The following is a 20,309-nucleotide window of genomic DNA, read 5'->3' on the forward strand; positions in this document are numbered from 1 at the left end:
ACGGACGCCCCAGGAAAGGAAGACCTAGGGTTGCCGCTGTTGCACAGGACAAGTTCATCAGAGTTACCAGCCTCAGAAACCGCAAGTTAACAGCACCCCAGATAAGAGCCCACCTAAATGCTTCAGAGTTTAAGTAGCGCACACATCTCAACATCAACTGTTCAGAGAAGACTGCATGAATCTGGACTTTATGGTCAAATTGCTGCAAAGAAGCCACTTCTAAGGAAGAACAAGAGGAAGAGAATAGCTTGGGCCAAGGAACACAAGGAATGGACATTAGACCAGTGGAAATCTGTCCTTTGGTCTGATGAGTCCAAATTTGATATTGATGATTCCAAATCGCCATGTCTTTTTAAGACGCAGAAAAGGTGAGCAGATGGTTCCTACATGCGTGGTTCCCACAGTGCAATACGGAAGAGGAAGTGTGATGGTATGGGGGTGCTTTGCTGGTGACACTGTTGGCGATTTATTCAAAATTGAAGGCACAGTTCTACCTTGAGGAAACAAGAAATTTACAAAACCCAGCTAAATTCTAGAAAATTATAAATTCAATGAAAACAAACTCTACTTCTTCAGCTCTTCCAGAACTTGTAAATGGGGTGTTCACATGGCAACTTTTACTCCGGTGTAGCACCGGGGCTGCCCCGGTAGAGCGTTCACACGGTACAAAGTTATACCGGTGTAGCCCCTGAAAGCTGCTTAAACCGGTGCAAATCTAACCCTGCTCGGGAGGTGGTTTAAGAAATTTACTCCGGAGTAAATGCTAGTTTGCGGGGCAGCGCCGATATAAAATGGGACGTCTGAACACTACAGGGGTAGACTCGCTACGCGTGAGGAGAGTTGATTACAGACGGGCATTGCATAACTTGCATCCTGGTATTTTGCGCTTCCAAAATGGCGAATATCAACAACAGAACTGCGTGTCTTTCAGTGTTGCCAGATTGGGCGGTTTTAAGTGCATTTTGGCGGATTTGAACATATTTTGGGCTGGAAAATGTCAGCAGTATCTGGCAACACTGGTGCCTTCATCCACGTTGTTTTCCCGGCGCTTGGTGATGCCATGACAACCGGGAAAAGGAAGTACATTTTCACGCATGCGCATATTTCCGCATTATTACTATCATATAGCACGGTCGCAAAAACTGCCATGTGAACGCAAGTGGGGCTGCACCAGTGCTAACACGCTTCTCTCTAGTAAGCAGGTTTGTGACGTGTGAAAGCTCCACAAAATTTACACCGGTATAAGATATATCGCAACAAAATACATCGGTGCAGCATCGATGCAAATATGTGCCGTGTGAACACCCCTAATGTTAATAACGTGCAAATTACCGCTAAAGATATAGTTGATTCCTTTAATAACCACTTTGCCACTGCTGGTCTCCTTTTTAAGCAGGAGCTAGAACATCCTTCATCTCCAGGGTTATCTCACCCCAGTGTTTGTGGCTTGGACCTCTTTACTTTTGAACCAATTTCAAGGGAGAAGGTCTTATTTGTGTTGCAAAACATAAATTGTAAAAAGTCAGCTGGGCTTGATAGGCTTGACCCTTCCCTTTTGAAACTTGTGGCAAGTATTATCGCTGAACCACTAACAAATACTTTCAATCTATCTTTGGAACAGAACATCATACCCCAATCTTGGAAGACAGCGCATGTAACGCCACTCTTTAAAAATGGGGATCCAGTAATTATGGACCATTATCGTCCTAGCTCAAAACTTTCAGTATTAGCTAAAAATTGAGTCGTTAGTTAATGATCAGTTAAAAGACTTTTTTTTTTTTTTTAACAGTAAATAACATTCTTACTCCATTTCAATCAGGCTTTAGGAAAGGGTATAATACCATTACAGCAGCGACAAAGGTAGTTGATGATATTCTCAGTGCTATTGATTTTATAGAGTCCTCATGTGCCGCATTATTTGTGGGATGTCTGTTAATGCTATTGAATGGTTTAAAAACTATTTGTCTAGCAGATATTGGTGTGTCACATGTGAAGGCATTATGTCGGGGGAGGCAGAACTAATAGTTGGAGTCCCTCAAGGCTCCATATTAGGGCCTCTGTTGTTCACAATCTACATAAATGATACTTGTATAAATGTAGATGCAGCTGTACGCTTATATGCAGATGATACAATCATATACAGTACTGCCAGATCTCCATATGAGGCACTAAAGAAAATGCAGGATGCCTTCACAATTTTACAAAAGAATCTATTGAAATTAAAACTGGTGCTTAATTCTAAAAAAACAAAATATGCGGTTTACTCACTCTAGTAACATGCAGGATTTACCTCAAATTGTCACTCTACATGGTGAGGAAATTGAAAAAGTAGCATATTATAAATACCTGGGTTTTTTTACTGGATGAAAAGCTCTCATTTAAACTCCATGTAGAGAACTTGGTAAAGAAGTTAAGGGTTAAGTTTTTATGATAGAAATAAGGCTTGTTTTAATTTAAAAAGAAGGAAGGAACTTATGGCTGCTACGTTTTTGTCTGTTGTGGATTATGGAGACATTCTTTATATGCATGCAGCAAAGTCTGTATCAGGCTTTCGTCTGAACAGGGGCGCTGCGCCCTCTTGCACTCGGAGTGCGCCCTCTTGCTCTCGGAGTGCGCCCTCTTGCCGAAATACCGATTGAACCCCAAGTCACACTTAGGCCATGCACTTATATGCTACTGCACAACTTGCAATCTTTCTCAAAACAATCTTTTCTCCGTGAAAACATCCCAGCAACACCACGTGACAATGTGTCTGATCATCAAATGTGTTATAATTACTCCAAAAATATTCCAATCATAGTAGATACACCGCCAGAGGGTGCGAAAGCAATCCAAATTGGCGTTTTCCAGACTGAGGCGCCATGTTTACTTGTCGTGGCTGCTCTCGCGAGATTTGACGTGGGTTACATCCAAGGTCAGCTGACTTGTAGAGCGAGATTTCTCGAGACTGAATGACCTTTCTCTCTCTCTCTCACACACACACACACACACACACACACACACACACACACACACACACACACCCCGGGACGGGAGCTTTTGACAGAAGTAGTTCGCGAGTTGTTTTTGTTGACACTTGGGCATTTAAAGATGTCATCCCGCAGAAGAAAGCCAAAGACTGTCCGGGGCAGAAGAAGAGGACTTCTTTCTTTTTCAATGTTGACAAACAATTTGTTACAATTTCCCTCTCAGATAGCCTCAATGTCCCATTGTAGCCTCAATTTTTCAAAGGCTTCGCACGGCGGGGGGGATGGACAACCCCCCCACCCCCACCCCCCCGGGGGCGCTTTGCTCCCTCATACTAAATTTTTCTAGAAAACCCCGTGTCGCTCACTGGGCTCTGTTTATCATTCTGCCTTGCGCTTTGCCATTAAGGCTGAGTATTCTACACACCACTGTAGTTTTATACAGTTTATCAGGTTGGCCTCCACTCTCAGTTCGTAGACAGCATCACTGGCTTATTTTCATTTATAAGGCAGTGATAGGATTGTTGCTCTCTTATTTATCAGTCTTCTCTCTAATAGAAAACAATAGGTACAATCTGAGGTCTAGCAATAGCATTCTTTTTACTACACCTCCTGTACGATCTGAATTTGGTAAAACTGCCTTCCGTTACAATGCTCCTTCAACCTGGAATGCTTTGCAGAAACCGTTGAAGCTAAGCAGTTTTATCTCAAGGAGTTTAAATTGTATGTTTCAGAGTAGGGCTGCATGATTATGGAAAAAATGATAATCACGATTATCTTGATCAAAATTGTAATCGCAATTATTAATCACGATTATTCTTGATGTTAGGGAAATCACTTAAATTTTATTTCACTATATTCAAACAAACAATATGAACAGCTTTCAGTGCAGAATGAAATTTAAAAGAGAAATTCTGATTTCCAAATGACAAATAAATGAAACTTATCCAAGAAATTACCAAAGGATGAAGGAACTGAAAACTCAGTTGCAACAATTACATAGCATTATACTGAGGCCTACAAGTTTTTAGCTAGAAAGACCAGCCTATCAACATGCTCTGGCTTTAAACATGAGCGAAGGCAGGTCACAACATTGCCTCCAGTGCTAAATAGTCTGTTGTTCCGACATAGTTAGCTTTTCTCTCTCGCCTCAATCTGCTACCTACTCTCACGCTATCACCCCTTGAAGAAGATACCGCTGCACTGAAGCTCTGCGCACTTGGCCAGTGTTGCCAGATACTGCTGACGTTTTCCAGCCCAAAATATGTTCAAAACCTGCCAAAATGCACTTAAAACTGCCCAATCTGGCAACACTGCCTTGGCTTGCTTGCTTGCTTACTTATTTAGGCGGAGTAATGAAACCTTACATGCGTCGGTTCGCCCCCTAATGGTTTGGCGGAGTACTGGTCAAAAAGTGCTTGATCAGATATGCAGCAGAGCTCGCATTTTAAATGGAAATAAATCGCGATTTTCATTTAATTTAATCGTGGCAGCCAAAATCGTGATTTTCGATTAAATTCGATTAATTGTGCAGCCCTATTTCAGAGGCCTTCAGCTATAAGTGATTTGTATGTAGTTTACTGTTCTTATCTCTTGTTTTTTGTTTGTGGTTTCTTATGCGGTTTGTTGTATGTTATATTCTTGTTATATTTTGTTCTTTACTGTATTTAATTTTTCTGTTAGGTGTTTTGTTATGGGTTGTTTTACAATCAGGGTACGCAAGCTAAAAATCACATTTAACACTTATCTTCAATATCAAAAGACTTGACTAAATAAACTTGGTTGTTTACTGTAGCCCTGTGATAGCTCTATTTACCATGCAAAAAAAAAAATTTGGTGATAACGTTATTTTTGGTGAATGTATGGCAATATATGTCATATTTAGCAAAATTACTCGTGTCATTTAGAAAAAGTGCTTTTTTTGACCACAGGTAGCTCCAAAAGGGATGCACTTACATCATTCTTTATACCATAAAACACATATTTGGTTCCATATCATTGGAAACATAGTTAAGTTTTAATGTTGAATGCCAGTAAGTTTTCAGACTATTTTGATCAAATTAGTATGTAATTGTGTCAAAAAAAGTCCTCTCCGAGACAGCTAATTTTTCAATATAAAATAACATATCTAAAATGATTATTTTCATCCTAAAATGTGGTCAAGATATTGGGACATAAATATTAGAGACAACTAACACAAAGCTTACAGCCTTATATTTAAAAGCACTATGGAAGTAGTGGATTCTGAACTGTCAAAAAAAAAAAGTCCTCTCCGAGAATCACTTCATTTGTTTCTCCCAGCCCTGATTAAAGCGACACTTAATCTTCTTTATAGCAGATTACACAAAACTACCATACACACGTGTCAAAAAATTACCTGAAATCTGTTCTTTAACTTGTCCTTCACTTAAAAACTGGAATAAGAACCAGTTTGAATCAATTTGAATTTTGGACCCCTGTGACACAAACTTTGTACCCTGATTGTAAAACAACCCTTATGTTGCAGTGATTGTGTGGTGTTTGTGTAATATGGTGTGCTCTGCTTTTGCGTTCTTATGTCTGTATTAATTGGTGTTTGTTGCTGTTTGTGTGTTTAGCTTTGTTTGATGTTGGTCTTTTTGTAGATGAGGTTTCTCTATTTTTTTACTTAAATTTTCAAGTGTTGCCTTTCTTGGCCAGGGACCATTTGAAAAAGAGACGATAGTCTCAATATGACTTTCCTGGTTCAATAAAGGATAAATAAAATTAAAATAAAATAAATAAAAAAACACATTAAGAGGTCAAGAAATTCAAGAAATTCACTCTTGACAAGGCACAGCTGTAAACTGAAAGCCATTCCGGGTGACTACCTCATAAAGCTGACTGAGAAAATGCCAAGATGTGCAAAGCTGTCATCTAAGCAAAAGGTGCCTACTTTGAAGAATCTAAAATATAAAACATATTCTGGTTTAATTAACACTTTTTTTTGTTTGTTTGTTTACCAAATAAAAACGGGTTGATGGCCAATTTCGCTGGTACGTGTGACAAAGGGTTCATTCATTTATTCAATTCCATATATATATATATTTTCATAATGTGTCTGACTTTTTAGTATTAATCTACAATTCAGAAAAATTTAAAATGATGAAAAACCACTGAAATATATAATATTTATTTTGCATGACGGAGGTCTTCTGAATAAAGATTCCTCTCATCTGATCACATCTTCCGTCACTTCTGATGTTTTATGTGAACGTGAACTGAAGTACTACTTAATTTTATGCAGTGCGCTGCTGCCACGTGATTGGCCGGTTGGATAATCTCTGAAATGCTGGCCGATGACTTGATAAAATCTTGAAACAGACCTTCCTCTTCGCGTGAACAACCGTATCGTCCATTGCCAATCAATGAAAACTACTGGAGATTCCTATTAGCCTCGATTATTAGTCATTTATCATAAGCCAATTCTCTCATGTTCTGTTTAGTTCAGCTTGTCGAATTTAGTCTGAGGTACTCATTAATTCTCTCGCACAGAAAACCAGTCCGAAACATGCAAAAAAAAGGGGGGGGGGGGGGGGGGAGTTCCTCAAACATTCATTTTCACCTCCTACATTCTCATAACACGTTTTACACACATGCACACCTCCATTCTCATAACGCGTTACCTCAGGGCTAGACTCGGATCTCCAACATGCTTCGACAGGCACAAATTCTTTTGTGAACGCTTGTTTTTAATATCTATCCTTTTTTTTTCCCCCCTTCCTCCTTTTGTTGTGGGGTGATTGCATGATTATGCATAGTGTAATCAGCTTAAACTCGATCTCTATGAATTATTGATGAACTGAGCTTGTTTGCGAGTTTCACATTTACATGTGCATATGGTGTGAGCAAGAAAAGTGGAGGGAGAGGAACGGAGACGTGCTGTTCTGCTGCGCCGTGATTAGGAGTTCCTAATCAGTTTTACTCTTGCGTCAGTTGATGAGGGGAAACAGTAAGTTGGACCGGCAGCCTTCCAGTGGACTTTGAACAGTCCAGTAGAATCTTGGGGGGGAAGATGGGACACTCGACACCATTCCATTCAACCCAACTTTACCGAGGTCTTCTCAATATTTTCATCTGTCGTTCTGTCCTGTTCAGTTTCCAACCCTCACTCTGCCTCTTTTGAGACTTTTTTTTTATGATGGATGATCTTTCTTTCTTTCTTTCTTTCTTTCTTTCTTTCTTTCTTTCTTTCTTTCTTTTTTCGGTCTCTCTCCCTTTATGTACATTGCTCCCTTGCTGCAGGGTGTAGGGCTGGAGCGAAGAAAAAGGAGCTGCCGTCCCTATGAGTACTATGGCTTTAGAAATTTGAGCGATGGCGTAGATAAGGCAACTGTGTTTATTTTGACAAATGTATTCTGGTAGCCTTGGGGTGCCGTAGACAAAACGATGCGGGCATCCCATTTTTGAACATGTAAAAACAGAGGTGTGTGTGTTGAGCTTGTGTAGGCAGTAGTCAGCTGGCTGAATATTTGTTTACGGCAGTTATAAGAGAGGTATGTGGACATGTGAATATTTATTTGGTCCCGGAGAAACGTTTTGTTTCAGCTGTGCAGTGTACCAGCTGTATATGGTTGAAATGACAGCCTCGACCTTGAAACTCTTGAATGGTCCAAATTGGTACAAATTTGTACAAATCATGGTACAAATTTATGATTGGATTCACGGAAATAAAACATGAACCATGATTCTCAGGTGGTGTAGTGGTTAGCACTGTTACCTTACAGCAAGAAGGTTCTGGGTTCAAGGCCAGCGGCCAATGGGGGCCTTTCTGTGTGGGGTTTACATGTTCTCCCTATGTCTGTGTGGGTTTCCTCCACGTGTTCCGGTTTCCCCCACAGTCCAAAGACATGCAGGTTAGGTTTACATGGGGCAGCCATGGGCTGAGATGCTGTTAGCATAGCTGGCCACTGCTCTGGGTATGTGTGTGCGCTCATTGCTCACGTGTGCGCGCGCATATTTGTTTGTGTGTTCATTCACAGCTTCAGATGGGTTGAATGCAGAGAGGAACTTCACAAGTGTATGTGTGATAAAGTTCTTCTCATCAGGCTGGGTAATCTGTCTTTCCTTGCCGTAATTGTGCTTAAACAGCAGAGGGCGCAATAACGTGAAAGAGGGAATTCAGGTCAGTTCAATTTTATCTGTATCGCATTTTTAACAATGGAGATGGTCACAAAGCAGCTTTACAGAAATGTGTAAATTCCAGATATGAATTTGTAAAATTGTTCCCAAATGAGGAAGCCACGGATGACTGACTGTGGCAAGGAAAAGCTCCCCAAGAGGACACGAGGAAGAAACTGAGAGGAACCAGACTCAAAAGGGAACCCATCCTCATCTGGCTGACACCGGATAGTGTGTGTGTGTGTGTGTGTATATATATATATATATATATATATATATATATATATATATAAATAAATAAAAAATTTTTTTAATAACTTTCTGTAATTGTGCTCCATAGCCAAAACGGTGTAATCATGTAGCCAGGATATTCATTATAGCTTTAACATGAAGTCTATCGTGATGAAGTTATCAGCTGTTCACTGATGGAGACTTGAGTCGAAGATTGTTTGTGGAAGTTTGGAGTTTTAAAGTTATCATGGCAACTGTAGTTCTGTGCCATCCTAACACATCTGTTTGCATGAATTGCAGTCCAAAGCAGTCTTCATGGCTTCTAAAGTCATCTTCAGGCTGTCCATCGAAGGCCATCCTCTGCAGGAGCGAGGTGATGAACGCCAACCGGAAGTAGGGCATGAGGATGGATGGATCAGGCAGAATAGGTCACTGGTATCTGGAATGTTCGTAACGTCACCGTAGGCGGAAGGAACACGGTTCAAATGCCACGAAAATGCACAAAGAACATCTAAAATGTGTTGTGCGATGGACTGTACAAATCGTTTTTTTTTTAAGCAGTCAATGGAACCAATGGATTCAAGAAATCGGAGCTGTCTTTTTCCAGACTGCTGAAGGCAGAAGAGAAAAGAAGCAAATGGAGGTCGTGTTTATGTTTAAGCCTAACTATAGCCTTCACAAATCTTCATAAACTTTTATGAAGAAAAGGACTATGTTCTTAACATTTTCACTTTTAATAAAAGGATTATTTTATTCAATAGGCTACTATACTCTTCTCCAACCTTTTATAAATGTTTGTAAATTGTTGGTTATTGAGAAAATGAAACGCAAGCTTGTCTGCGTGGGTGTGGTTTTTTTTTTTTTAAATTTAACAAAAGGAATGTTTAAGCTGGGGCGGCACGGTGGTGTAGTGGTTAGCGCTGTCGCCTCACAGCAAGAAGGTCCGGGTTCGAGCCCCGGGGCCGGCGAGGGCCTTTCTGTGTGGAGTTTGCATGTTCTCCCCGTGTCCGCGTGGGTTTCCTCCGGGTGCTCCGGTTTCCCCCACAGTCCAAAGACATGCAGGTTAGGTTAACTGGTGACTCTAAATTGACCGTAGGTGTGAATGTGAGTGTGAATGGTTGTCTGTGTCTATGTGTCAGCCCTGTGATGACCTGGTGACTTGTCCAGGGTGTACCCCGCCTTTCGCCCGTAGTCAGCTGGGATAGGCTCCAGCTTGCCTGCGACCCTGTAGAACAGGAAAATAAATACAGGAAAATAAGGAAAAACAGGAAAATAAATGTTCCATTCTTCGGTAATAACACTTTCTTCATTCAAAAAATATGATGGGACATTTTGAATTGTGAACCCAATATTGTGAATTGAACAGAATCATGAATTAGGTGAATCGTTACATGCCTTTTATTTGCATATTCTGTACTCTGTGTGTGTGTGTGTGTGTGTGTGTGTGTGTGTGTGTGTGTGTGTGTGTGTGTGTGTGTTTTGACTCTGCTAGGAGAGAGGTGATGGAGAATGAGCCATTAATGAGTGAGTGTCTGCATGTGTGTACTGTGTGTGCTTTTGTGTGTTGTAGTGAGAGGGTGAACCTGAGAGAGAATAAGGCTTCGTGGAGCTGAAAATGGAAATAAGGAAGTGTCTCGTTGTCTGTGTGGACTTTTATTTATGTTTTTAACACATTGAAGCGAGTAGTGCTGAAAAATACCATTTATTTATTTTTTGTCTTGCCTGCGTAGCAGTTTTGCGAGACATATCGGTCACTTTTCTGGATGTCCGTCTGTTTAAAAAAAAACTGACATTTTCAAATATCTCCAAAAGTAAAGGTGATCCTGTGCCCATACTGCATATACATATTCGCTGTGTGGAGGGCTTCTCCCCCAGGCGTGAATTTTTAAATTTTGACCTATGATAAATTTTTGACAAACTTTGGCATTTTCAAATCTCAAAGTAAAGGTGATCCTGTGCCCATAGCATTTTAACATCCACCCTAAAGAGGTCTTCTCCCCAGGTTTTTTTTTTAAATAATGTGAACTTTGATCTTTTTGTCTTTTTTTTTTTTTTTTTAAAGATTTTTTTGGGGCTTTTTTTCACCTTTATTGGATAGGACAGTGTAGAGACAGGACAGGAAATGAGCGGGAGAGACGGGGAGGGATCAGGAAATGACCTCGGGTCGGAATCGAACCCGGGTCCCCGGATTTATGGTATGGCGCCTTAGCCACCTGAGCCGTAACGCCCCCGGTCTTTTGTCTTAATGCAATGTGAAATTGTTTGCTTGCTTCTAAGCAGGCAAGACTTTGCCGTGCTTCTGGTACTATAATAAAGCGCATCAGCACTGTGCTTTTAGACAAAGAAAAGCTTCCTCCAGCATCTCTGTTGTTAGTTTTTCAGAATAAAGACTGCTCCATGTTTCGCTTACTTAAAATGTGCACAATAAACCAATGTATTTTATTTGTTCATAACAATGGAGAATACTTTAATTAGTTAAAATGTCCCACTGCAAGCAGGAATACTAGCTTCTGGCGTCAGAATTAAGTGTGCAAATGGGCCAGAGTGGTGTAACACAGTTGTGAATCTCCTACACACACACAGAGAGAGAGAGAGAGAGAGAGAGAGGGAGAGCGTGCTGTGGACCATGTCAGTGCAGTTGAGCTCAATTTAAAAACAGTGAAGAATTCATTTAGGTTGCTTTTTAATTGCATTTTAAGGTAGCACCACCCAGCTGAGGGACTTGAGTGTAATCCAGGTACTGCAGACTCTCCCAAATGTCATAATGTTATCTCCCTCTCCAGATGTTCATTACAGCCTTGTGGGCTTTCTTAATACCTCAGTGTAGCAGAGCTTAGTCTTTCCAAAATGATTAAATGTACCTGCTTTTCTTTTCATTTCTGTCTCTCTAGGTGTGTGTGTGTGGGGGGGGGGGGGGTGTTAAAGGGGTGTGGTTTTGTGCAAGCTCCAGCTCCATAAGATGTACTGTATGCAGGCATGGTAGTGTTCTATAATTTGTTGCCATGTCGTTCCAGTCCTTGCGAGTGCAGAGCGATTGCAGCATTGACCCCTGTCTCTGCGGATCTCCTGCAACCAGCTGTGCAGACGAAGATAGTAAGAACAAAAAAACCCAGTGAGAAAGCATGTGCGCACGTGTCCTGTCTGAAAACGGCAGTCTCCTCACCGGATAATTGAGACTGGCTTTGGTCCATGCAGACGTGCAGAGAGGCCGTCGCAAATGGGACAGGGTTAGTTAAGCTCGTCTTCGCTTTGAGCCTCTGCTCTCCTCCACTCCGCTGCTCTCGGCTCACCCAGCTCCTCCAAAAGTCTGAAAACGAAAAAGGGAGCAAGACGAGCGGACACAAGGGCCGAAACAGGAACGACGAAAGATCTAGGTTGCCTTGTATTACAGAAAGTAAAGAAGGATTTTCTTCACATTGACCTCCAGGGTGGCGGTCCAAGACTCGCAACTATCTTTATGAAGACATTAAAAAAAAAAGTCAAGACTTTTTTTATTACGGGGCTGTTTTTTGTGGTGATGTGCGCCAAGGAAATTGTTTCAGTTTGTTGGAGTGTTTCAGGCTGGATGAGTGTGTTTAATTCAGTGCCTGTATATGGATAGACATTGTACTGGGGGTGAAAAGTTGAATGTCAGCCCTCGAGTGGCTGACTGCACTGTAATTTTTAACCCATTTTGTCATGTTTACGAGTTCAGTTGACCTTTCATGTCGCCTCCAGTATCGCTCATTCTGAGAACTGTGTTAAATATGTGTGGTTGATGAGGTGACTGAAAGTTTTGGACATTACAGTTGATCATTATGTACATGCAAGCACTTTCAAAAACACACCTGATATTTTTGACCGAGTCGTAGCAAAGCGATGTTCTCTTGTGATCTGTTCTAACGCACCCTCAGCAGGGAGAGAGCTGTGAGGGTCCACCCCGGGATGATGATTATTTTGACGTCTAAGCTAGCTTGCTGTACTGACAGTATAACTAGCAAACCAACATGAGTGAATGAAATGATGGCACAAACCAAAGCAGCTAACACTAGTTGCATTTCATAATTTGTGTGCGAGAGACGTTGGGTAACACTCGAAGCATCTTGGCAAGTTTATCCAGTCGCTCCTTTTGAAAACAAACCCCACCGACAGAATGAACAGAGTGTAAGAGTACACGTCTCCATTCAGAATGGTAAGTTATTGCAGGTGTGTGAGCGAGATTAAAAAAAAAAAAAAATGGAGAGCGATTTTTCTCCCCCCCCCTTTTTTTTTTTTTTTTTAAATTATGGTTTGTGTTGCGTGTAAATATTGACTGCTGTCCCAGTACATTTTAAGTTGGTACATTTAGCTCAAGCTATACTTTGATCATTTTGATTAAAATGATGGATTAGCTAATGTCCTCAAGCTTGCAAATGGTAGCTCAGTCAGTCATGACTCGAAGCTCTAAAATCTTTTCCTCTCAATGGTAAACACAATATATTTGCAAAAATTATAAAGCTACATTGGACGTTACATTTAATGGCATTTAACAGACGCTCTTATCCAGAGTGACTGACATACAACCTACCCAGAGCAGCCTGGGGAGCACTTGGGGGTTAGTTGCCTTGCTCAAGGATACTTCAACCATCCCTAAGGGCCTCTGCATGCTCTTGCGACAAGGCTTTCGCAGATAGCTTTTCGCAGACAGTTGTAATTTATCGTTGAGCGGGGAGTAATAGGCGTGCGCGATGTTATTCACCGCCACAACGCAAGGGGGCGCGAAGTCGCGAAATCACTAGGAGTAGTTGGTGGGTGTGGTTAGTGGAGTGTTTATCCTCCGGTTACTTTTAATGACTAGAACTGGAGTCGTATAGATGTACGTACTTCCTCGATCAACCGCTCTTTGTGCTGCTCCATCTTCGCTCGTGTTTTTAAAAATGGCGGTTGTGAAAACAAACCAAACCAGGAAAGTAGGGAAGCGGAAGTGCGTGTACAGCGGATGTAGAGTGGACCAATCAGAGCCCTCTTGTCTGCGAGGTTTCTGCGGTGGTCACAATTTTTGGGAGGTGCGCGCAGAGTGTCTGCGAAGGGGGGGGGTTACGCAGACACCATCTGCGATGCCATCTGCGAGGACTGCGTTGTCAGCATAAATTGGCCTTAATGGTCCAGAGAATTGAACCTGCAACCTTTTGGTTGGTCCAAAACTGCTTCTCTAACCATTATGCCTTTCTATTTATTCATTTATTTATTTAAAGTAATGCTGTACTTGGCTGATTTCCCATCTTAAGTTGCATTTCAGGTAATATCTCATAGCATGCGTGCTGCAGAGATGAACAAGTAGAGTGTCACCAATATGGGTGGGTGAGAGGTGGCTTCGCTGTCCAACAGGCCGTATCTCCTGCACACACACACTCTCTGGCTCCAAGGTCTCGACTGTGCAAACTCTGGCCCCATGTCTGAAATCGCTCACTCGTTCACTACTCCCTATATAGGGAATTACTAATATAGAGGACTACATCATGAGCTCATTGGTAAAATGAAAAAAACGCTTTTGGGCACTAGTCCGTCACGCAATTAAAACGTGCCAGATCACTTGGCTGGTGGGTTTTCCAAATAATAAATACATGCGTGTATTTTTGTGATAAATACATATCATACTGAGTGTATTTCCCACATTTAATAAATACAAAGTACCTGCGTCTTTCAGGTTTTTTTTTTTTTTTTTTAAATCAAGGCTGAATACTTTTTTTTTTTTTTTTTGCTGCTGCCTTTTATTAAATCAAATTTGAGACTATGATTTCTTTCAGCATGACCACAATGCATGATGGGATATATTGCTTTGGTTAGTGACCATCGTTGTACACTGCTTTTCATGATGCAGTGTGGGATACTTCGAGTGCACTATATAGGGTGTAAATAATCCTCACTAAGGTTTCAGACAGCACTACAAAATGGCATCCCTACTATGTAGGGAGTGATTTCAGACATGGGGTTGGCCTTTTTTTTTTTTTTTTTTTTTTGGGTAAGATGCCGACTTTCAATTTAACCAAAAAGGCTTCAGAACCCCACAATGGAGGTACATGCTGCCATGTCGTCCAGTAATTGTTTCGTCTTGGATAGCTTTGTGTGCGTTCGGGTTGGGGGTGACGCTTGTAGGAAGAAATGGATCAGATCCAGTTCCACCTCTAGGACTCTTGATTCTGCAGAGAGGACCATCTGTAACCACCCAATAAAGTCAGGTATTATTCTACAAAAACCCTACCCTCCACTGATCCAGGGGCACTGTACAATAGCTAAGCCCTACTCTCTGAACCCCAGCTTTCTTCAAGATGGGCTTAGGACGATTGGTGATAGTCGATGGAATCGCCAGTAGATTCCAATCATGGAGTTAGCTGTCAAGTTGGATTATTTTTTAATGTCTTTAGGAAAGCATAATATATGCAGCTTTAAGATTGACAAATTGTTTGTATCTCGTATGCGTTTTCTTTTAGCCCATTTTGTAGCCAACACAAAGAATAGTAACTTGTGGTGGGTCTTCAAAACAGAGCAACAAAACCTCTTTCTATGATGCAGCTTAGCTTCCCTTGTCCATAATCGTGAACAGAGATTTAAATTAGGAAAATGAAACATGTTTATCAGGACCTACTCTGTGGTAGAAGAATTAAAATTATTTTTTTCGTGGTCCAGTTTCCATCAAATCGTGCGCTCTGGCTCATGAGCGGTCTGGAATCCTACGGTACGGACCCCGGTTACGGAACTTTTGGCGACTCGCTCGTTCACAACAACAAAAAACAACATGGTAGCAATTTTTTGTCAACATTTATTTTCTCATTTCTCAGTATAATAGCATTAATTTTACAGCATGGATAGTGATAACGACAGTGTTCACAGCGAAAGCGAGTTTTACTACCCTGATGAAGACGAAATAAAAGAAAACATTTCAGGAGAAAGCCAAAAACTTGTAACTGTTGCTAATGCCAAGCAAATCCAGCAGTTTATTGAGGAGCAAAGGGCAGAAAATACAACAAAGATGACCTACGACCTCAATGTCTTTGGAAAGTTCTGTCGAAACCTAAATGGAAAATGCCGAGCTGATGTAGCTTGTCAAACATGTTTTTGATGAGCTAGTAGCAGGTTTGTTCTAAATATGGTTTCCCTTTCGGGCGCTCTCATTTTCTGTTAGAATTTGGTAAAGAAAAAAATAAATATATTATTTACCAGCTTAAGGTCGGTCCGTATCGTGAAATACCGTGATCTCGGCCCAGAGGCCTCAGTCAGTATTTTCAAGACCTCGGTCATGGTATTTCATGACACGGACCTCCCAGCTGGTAAATAATACATATTTATTTATTTTGTGGTGCAGTTTCCATCAAATCCTGCACTCTGACTGGCTGGCGAGCGGGTCCATATCCTACAATACGGACCCCAGTTACGGGCCCCGGTTATGGACCTCTGGCGACTTGCTCGTTCACAACAACAAACATGGTAGCATTTTTCTTTTTTTTGTCAACGTTTTATCTTTTTATAAGATAATCAAAAATCTTATAAATTTTTGCCAGCATTTCTCAGGAGAATAGGATTAATTTTACAGCATGGATAGCAATAACAGTGTTCACAACGAAAGCGAGTTTTACTACCCTGAGGAAGAAGAAATAAAAAAAAACATTTCAGGAGAAAGCTAAAAACCTCTAACTGTTGCTAACGTCGAGCAAAAACATGGCTGAATCCTGAATGACTCAATTGTGTATAAATAGGGGACTACATAGGCGGCGAAATGTAGCTTTTTTTTTTTTTGGCCCCCCCCCCCCCCCCCCCCCCCCCCCCCCCCCGCCATGGAAGTGCACTTGTATACCGAGGAGGAAGCCATTTGCATTACAGCCGTGAATGAGGATTCAAAATGGCGGCTCAGCTTGGTTTTCCCTTTCAGGTGCTCTTGTTTTCTATTAATTTTTTTTTTCTTTACCAAATTCTGTTATTTACCAGCTTAAGGTCGGTCCGTATGATGAAATACCCTGACCTCGGCCTTGAATACTGACCTCGGCTCAGAGGGCCTCGCTCAGTACTTTCGAGACCTCGGTCACGGTATTTCACCATACGGACCTCCCAGCTGGGAAATAACATACATGTATCTCTGAGACTATTCAACACCTGAGCACGTGCACGTTTTAGTGTGCAAACTTTTTTTTTTAAAATTTTATAATGAGCTTATTTACAGCTAATAACTCGTTAGGTTTATGTACAGCCCTGACTTCAGTGTTGCATGGATTCCTCAGATTGTAAAAAGCCCAATTAGAATTTACAATTAGCCATCCAGGCCACTTTGAAACCATAAAACCTGGCCAGAAATGTGCATGTCGTAGCTCACAAGTATGTGGTGGCTTTGAGTTTGCCACCCTGCAGTTCCCACTCTGCTCTGTGACTAATGAAACACATTTAATGGTGGGTGAGTTACGTAGTGGCTGCTGCTCAGGGGTGAGACGCAATCTCCTAGCCCTTTATTGGATTAATAAATATGGGTGGGTGGCAGCGGGAACGTGTGCATTGAGCTGGATAATAGTCAGGGTGGGGGAGAGATAAGAGACTGTTGGCTCATTACTGCGTCTCCACCCGAGTTTACTCTGCATCGGGAGTCTTATTGGGCTGGTCGCTCCATGTACTCCTCTTTTGTTCAACGGGTGGAGAATTAATATCCTGTGTAATCATGCATGCGTGAGTTATGAGCATGCAAATAAATATATAGAACCCTTACTGCACTGTTGATTTATGCTGATGAGACTTGGTGTATGCATGTGTGGATACTGTGAGCGAGTCTGCCAGGAGGCTGAGTGGTAACAGTGCCAGGGACATAGGAAGGAGGAAGAACGGTGCCTGTTGTCAAGTGGGCATTATGGCCAGCGCCAAGCACCTTGAAAAGAAGTTTGAGTCACACTTTTGACTCTCTGGCTGGGAAGAATGTCATACTCTCCTCGCTTAGCAGTTAACCCCTTCAATGCCCTTGGACGAGTCACATGCATCATGAAATCTTTTACCGCTGTGTCTTATGACGGAAGAATGTTTTAGGCATTGATTTATAATTCATATGTGCCACTGTGAAGTAAAAGGGTTGTTGTCTTGCTGCATGACCCACTTTCTCTTGAGATTCAGTTCATGGACAGGTGTCCTGATATTTTCCTTTAGAATTCACTGGTATAATTCATTGTTCCATCAACGATGGCAAGCCGTCCTGGCCCAGATGCAGCACAACAGGCCCAAACCATGATACTACCACCACCATGTTTCACAGATGGGATAAGGTTCTTGTGCTGGAATGCAGTGCTTTCCTTTCTCCAAAGATAACACTTCTCATTTAAACCAAAAAGTTCTATTTTGGTCTCTTCCGTCCACAAAACATTTTTCCAATAGCCTTCTGGCTTGTCCACGTGATCTTTAGCAAACTGCAGACAAGCAGCAATGTTCTTTTTTGAGAGCAGTGGCTTTCTCCTTGCAACCCTGCCATGCACACCATTGTTGTTCAGTGTTCTCCTGATGGTGGACTCATGAACATTAACATTAGCCAATGTGAGAGAGGCCTTCAGTTGCTTAGAAGTTACCCTGGGGTCCTTTGTGACCTCACCGACTATTACACGCCTTGCTCTTGGAGTGATCTTTGTTGGTCGACCACTCCTGGGGAGGGCAACAATGGTCTTGAATTTCCTCCATTTGTACACAATCTGTCTGACTGTGGATTGGTGGAGTCCAAACTCTTTAGAGATGGTTTTGTAACCTTTTCCAGCCTGATGAGCATCAACAACGCTTTTTCTGAGGTCTTCAGAAATCTCCTTTGTTCGTGCCATGATATACTTCCACAAACATGTGTTGTGAAGATCAGACTTTGATAGATCCCTGTTCTTTAAATAAAACAGGACGCCCACTCACACCTGATTGTCATCCCATTGATTGAAAACACCTGACTCTAATTTCACCTTCAAATTAACTGCTAATCCTAGAGGTTCACATACTTTTGCCACTCACGGATATGTAATATTGGATCGTTTTCCTCAATAAATAAATGACCAAGTATAATATTTTTCTCATTTGTTTAATTGGGTTCTCTTTATCTACTTTTAGGACTTGTGTGAAGATCTGATGATGTTTTAGTTCATATTTATGCAGAAATGTAGAGAATTCTAAAGGGTTCACAAACTTTCAAGCACCACTGTATGTCTAATGCTTTCCCTACCTGGGTTGGGACTTGTTGTATGATAGGAAAGGCTTAGCTCGTGAGTGGGAATTGGCAAGACCAAATGGGGTAAAAATCATTAGCAGCAGCTTCATTACCAAGAGTTCCACATGTATTCAAACCCTGTTGCATTTCCTTTTTGGTGTGGTTTGTTTAGGCAGTTGAGAACACGCTAATCACATTCAGGTACAGACCAAAGTTGTCACTCTTAGGCCTTTTCCATCAAGGCTGTTCCAAGGCCAGCTCGGAGCTGGTGCCTAATCTCGAGCCAGTTCTTTGTGTTTGGCAGTAAAAGGACCGACTCTCAGCCAGGAAAACTGGTTCCAGAGAGGTGCCAACTCTTGGCTAGTCTTGTGCCAACTCTTGGCTAGTCTTGAACCAAGAACCGCTTGCGTCAGGGGATGGGGCTAGAGTTATCGATTATTGTGAGCAACAAGCCCAACTAAAACTTTGTGACCTCCATTTTTAAAAATCGAGAGCCAGTGTGGTGTTTAGTTTGATTAGTCCAAAGAAGAGGAGAGCGACATTGTAGTCCTCCATTGTCGTCGTGCTTGGTAGAGCTGCTTAGTGGTGTTTTGGAGCACTGGTAGCTGGGCTCGCGGCTGGGAAAGTGGGGGCAAATGACGTGGCTCTGTAGCCTGATTCTTGGACAGGGCGGCACGGTCGCCTCACAGCAAGAAGGTTCTGGGTTCAAACCCAGCGGCTGGCAAGGGTCTTTCTGTGTGGAGTTTGCATGTTCTCCCGTGTCTGCATGGGTGTGCTCCGGTTTCCCCCACAGTCCAAAGACATGCGGTTAGGTTAATATGGGACGGCCTTGGGCTGAGGTGCCCTTGAGCGAGGCACCTAACTCCCAACTGCTCCCCGGGCGCTATTAGCATGGCTGCCCACTGCTCTGGGTGTGCTCATTGCTCATGTGTGTTTTCACTGCTTCAGATGGGTTAAATGCAGAGAGGAAACTTCAAGTGTGTGATGAATAAAGCTGTGCTTTCTCTTTCTTTCACAAGTTGAACCAGATCTGCACCAGCCCATCTCATCTCATTATCTGTAGCCGCTTTATCCTGTTCTACAGGGTCGCAGGCAAGCTGGAGCTATCCCAGCTGACTACGGACGAAAGGCGGGGTACACCCTGGACAAGTCGCCAGGTCATCACAGGGCTGACACATAGACACAGACAACCATTCACACTCACATTCGCACCTACTGTCAATTTAGAGTCACCAGTTAACCTAACCTGCATGTCTTTGGACTGTGGGGGAAACCGGAGCACCCGGAGGAAACCCACGCGGACACGGGGAGAACATGCAAACTCCACACAGAAAGGCCCTCGCCGGCCCCGGGGCTCGAACCCGGACCTTCTTGCTGTGAGGCGACAGCGCTAACCACTACACCACCGTGCCGCCTGCACCAGCCCAGAATTAGGAAAAATATAGTTGTACAAAAGTCTGATTTGTTGGTACTGATTGTCTGTCAAAAACAATATTCAGCTATTTTATTCTTTCAGGGTAGATTTCTTAAACATTTGTATTGGGACCCTGCTGCATGGTGATTTCTGTATTTTTTTTTAAATAAATAGAATTGAAAATTGAAGACCAACGCAAACCCAGCACAAACAAAAAATACTTTTGCATTCTGATCATATTGGATGCGAGTTCACAGATGGTTTTAGTGTCGAGACGATGGGTTTCCGCTTCGTAATTCAGGATCTTTCCATTTCAGTTTTTATAAATTCCATTTCAACACCGGTTTCAGGTTTTCCTGCATGACGCACACATTTTAAAGACTTAGGACTGCTTTAA

The 20,309-nt window shown here is 42.1% G+C and overlaps 1 protein-coding gene across 6 annotated transcripts in view; it reads left to right on the plus strand.

Annotated features, from left to right (window-relative positions):
* Window positions 1-20,309, plus strand: part of smap1 (small ArfGAP 1) — a 275,166-nt gene that overhangs the window by 76,903 nt on the left and 177,954 nt on the right. The window contains exon 1 of one of the 6 annotated variants that reach the window (XM_060926027.1): window positions 6,742-6,936. The exons of 4 other annotated variants lie outside the window; for them this stretch is intronic. In XM_060926027.1, the coding sequence (XP_060782010.1) occupies window positions 6,924-6,936 (13 nt within the window). In that variant the 5' untranslated portion in view covers window positions 6,742-6,923. Of the gene's footprint in view, window positions 1-6,741; window positions 6,937-6,968; window positions 7,043-20,309 lie in introns of those variants that run through there. One more of the 6 variants, XM_060926026.1, reaches the window with a different exon arrangement.

The sequence above is a fragment of the Neoarius graeffei genome, chromosome 7 (assembly GCF_027579695.1).
Source record: "Neoarius graeffei isolate fNeoGra1 chromosome 7, fNeoGra1.pri, whole genome shotgun sequence".
Classification (NCBI taxonomy): domain Eukaryota; kingdom Metazoa; phylum Chordata; class Actinopteri; order Siluriformes; family Ariidae; genus Neoarius; species Neoarius graeffei.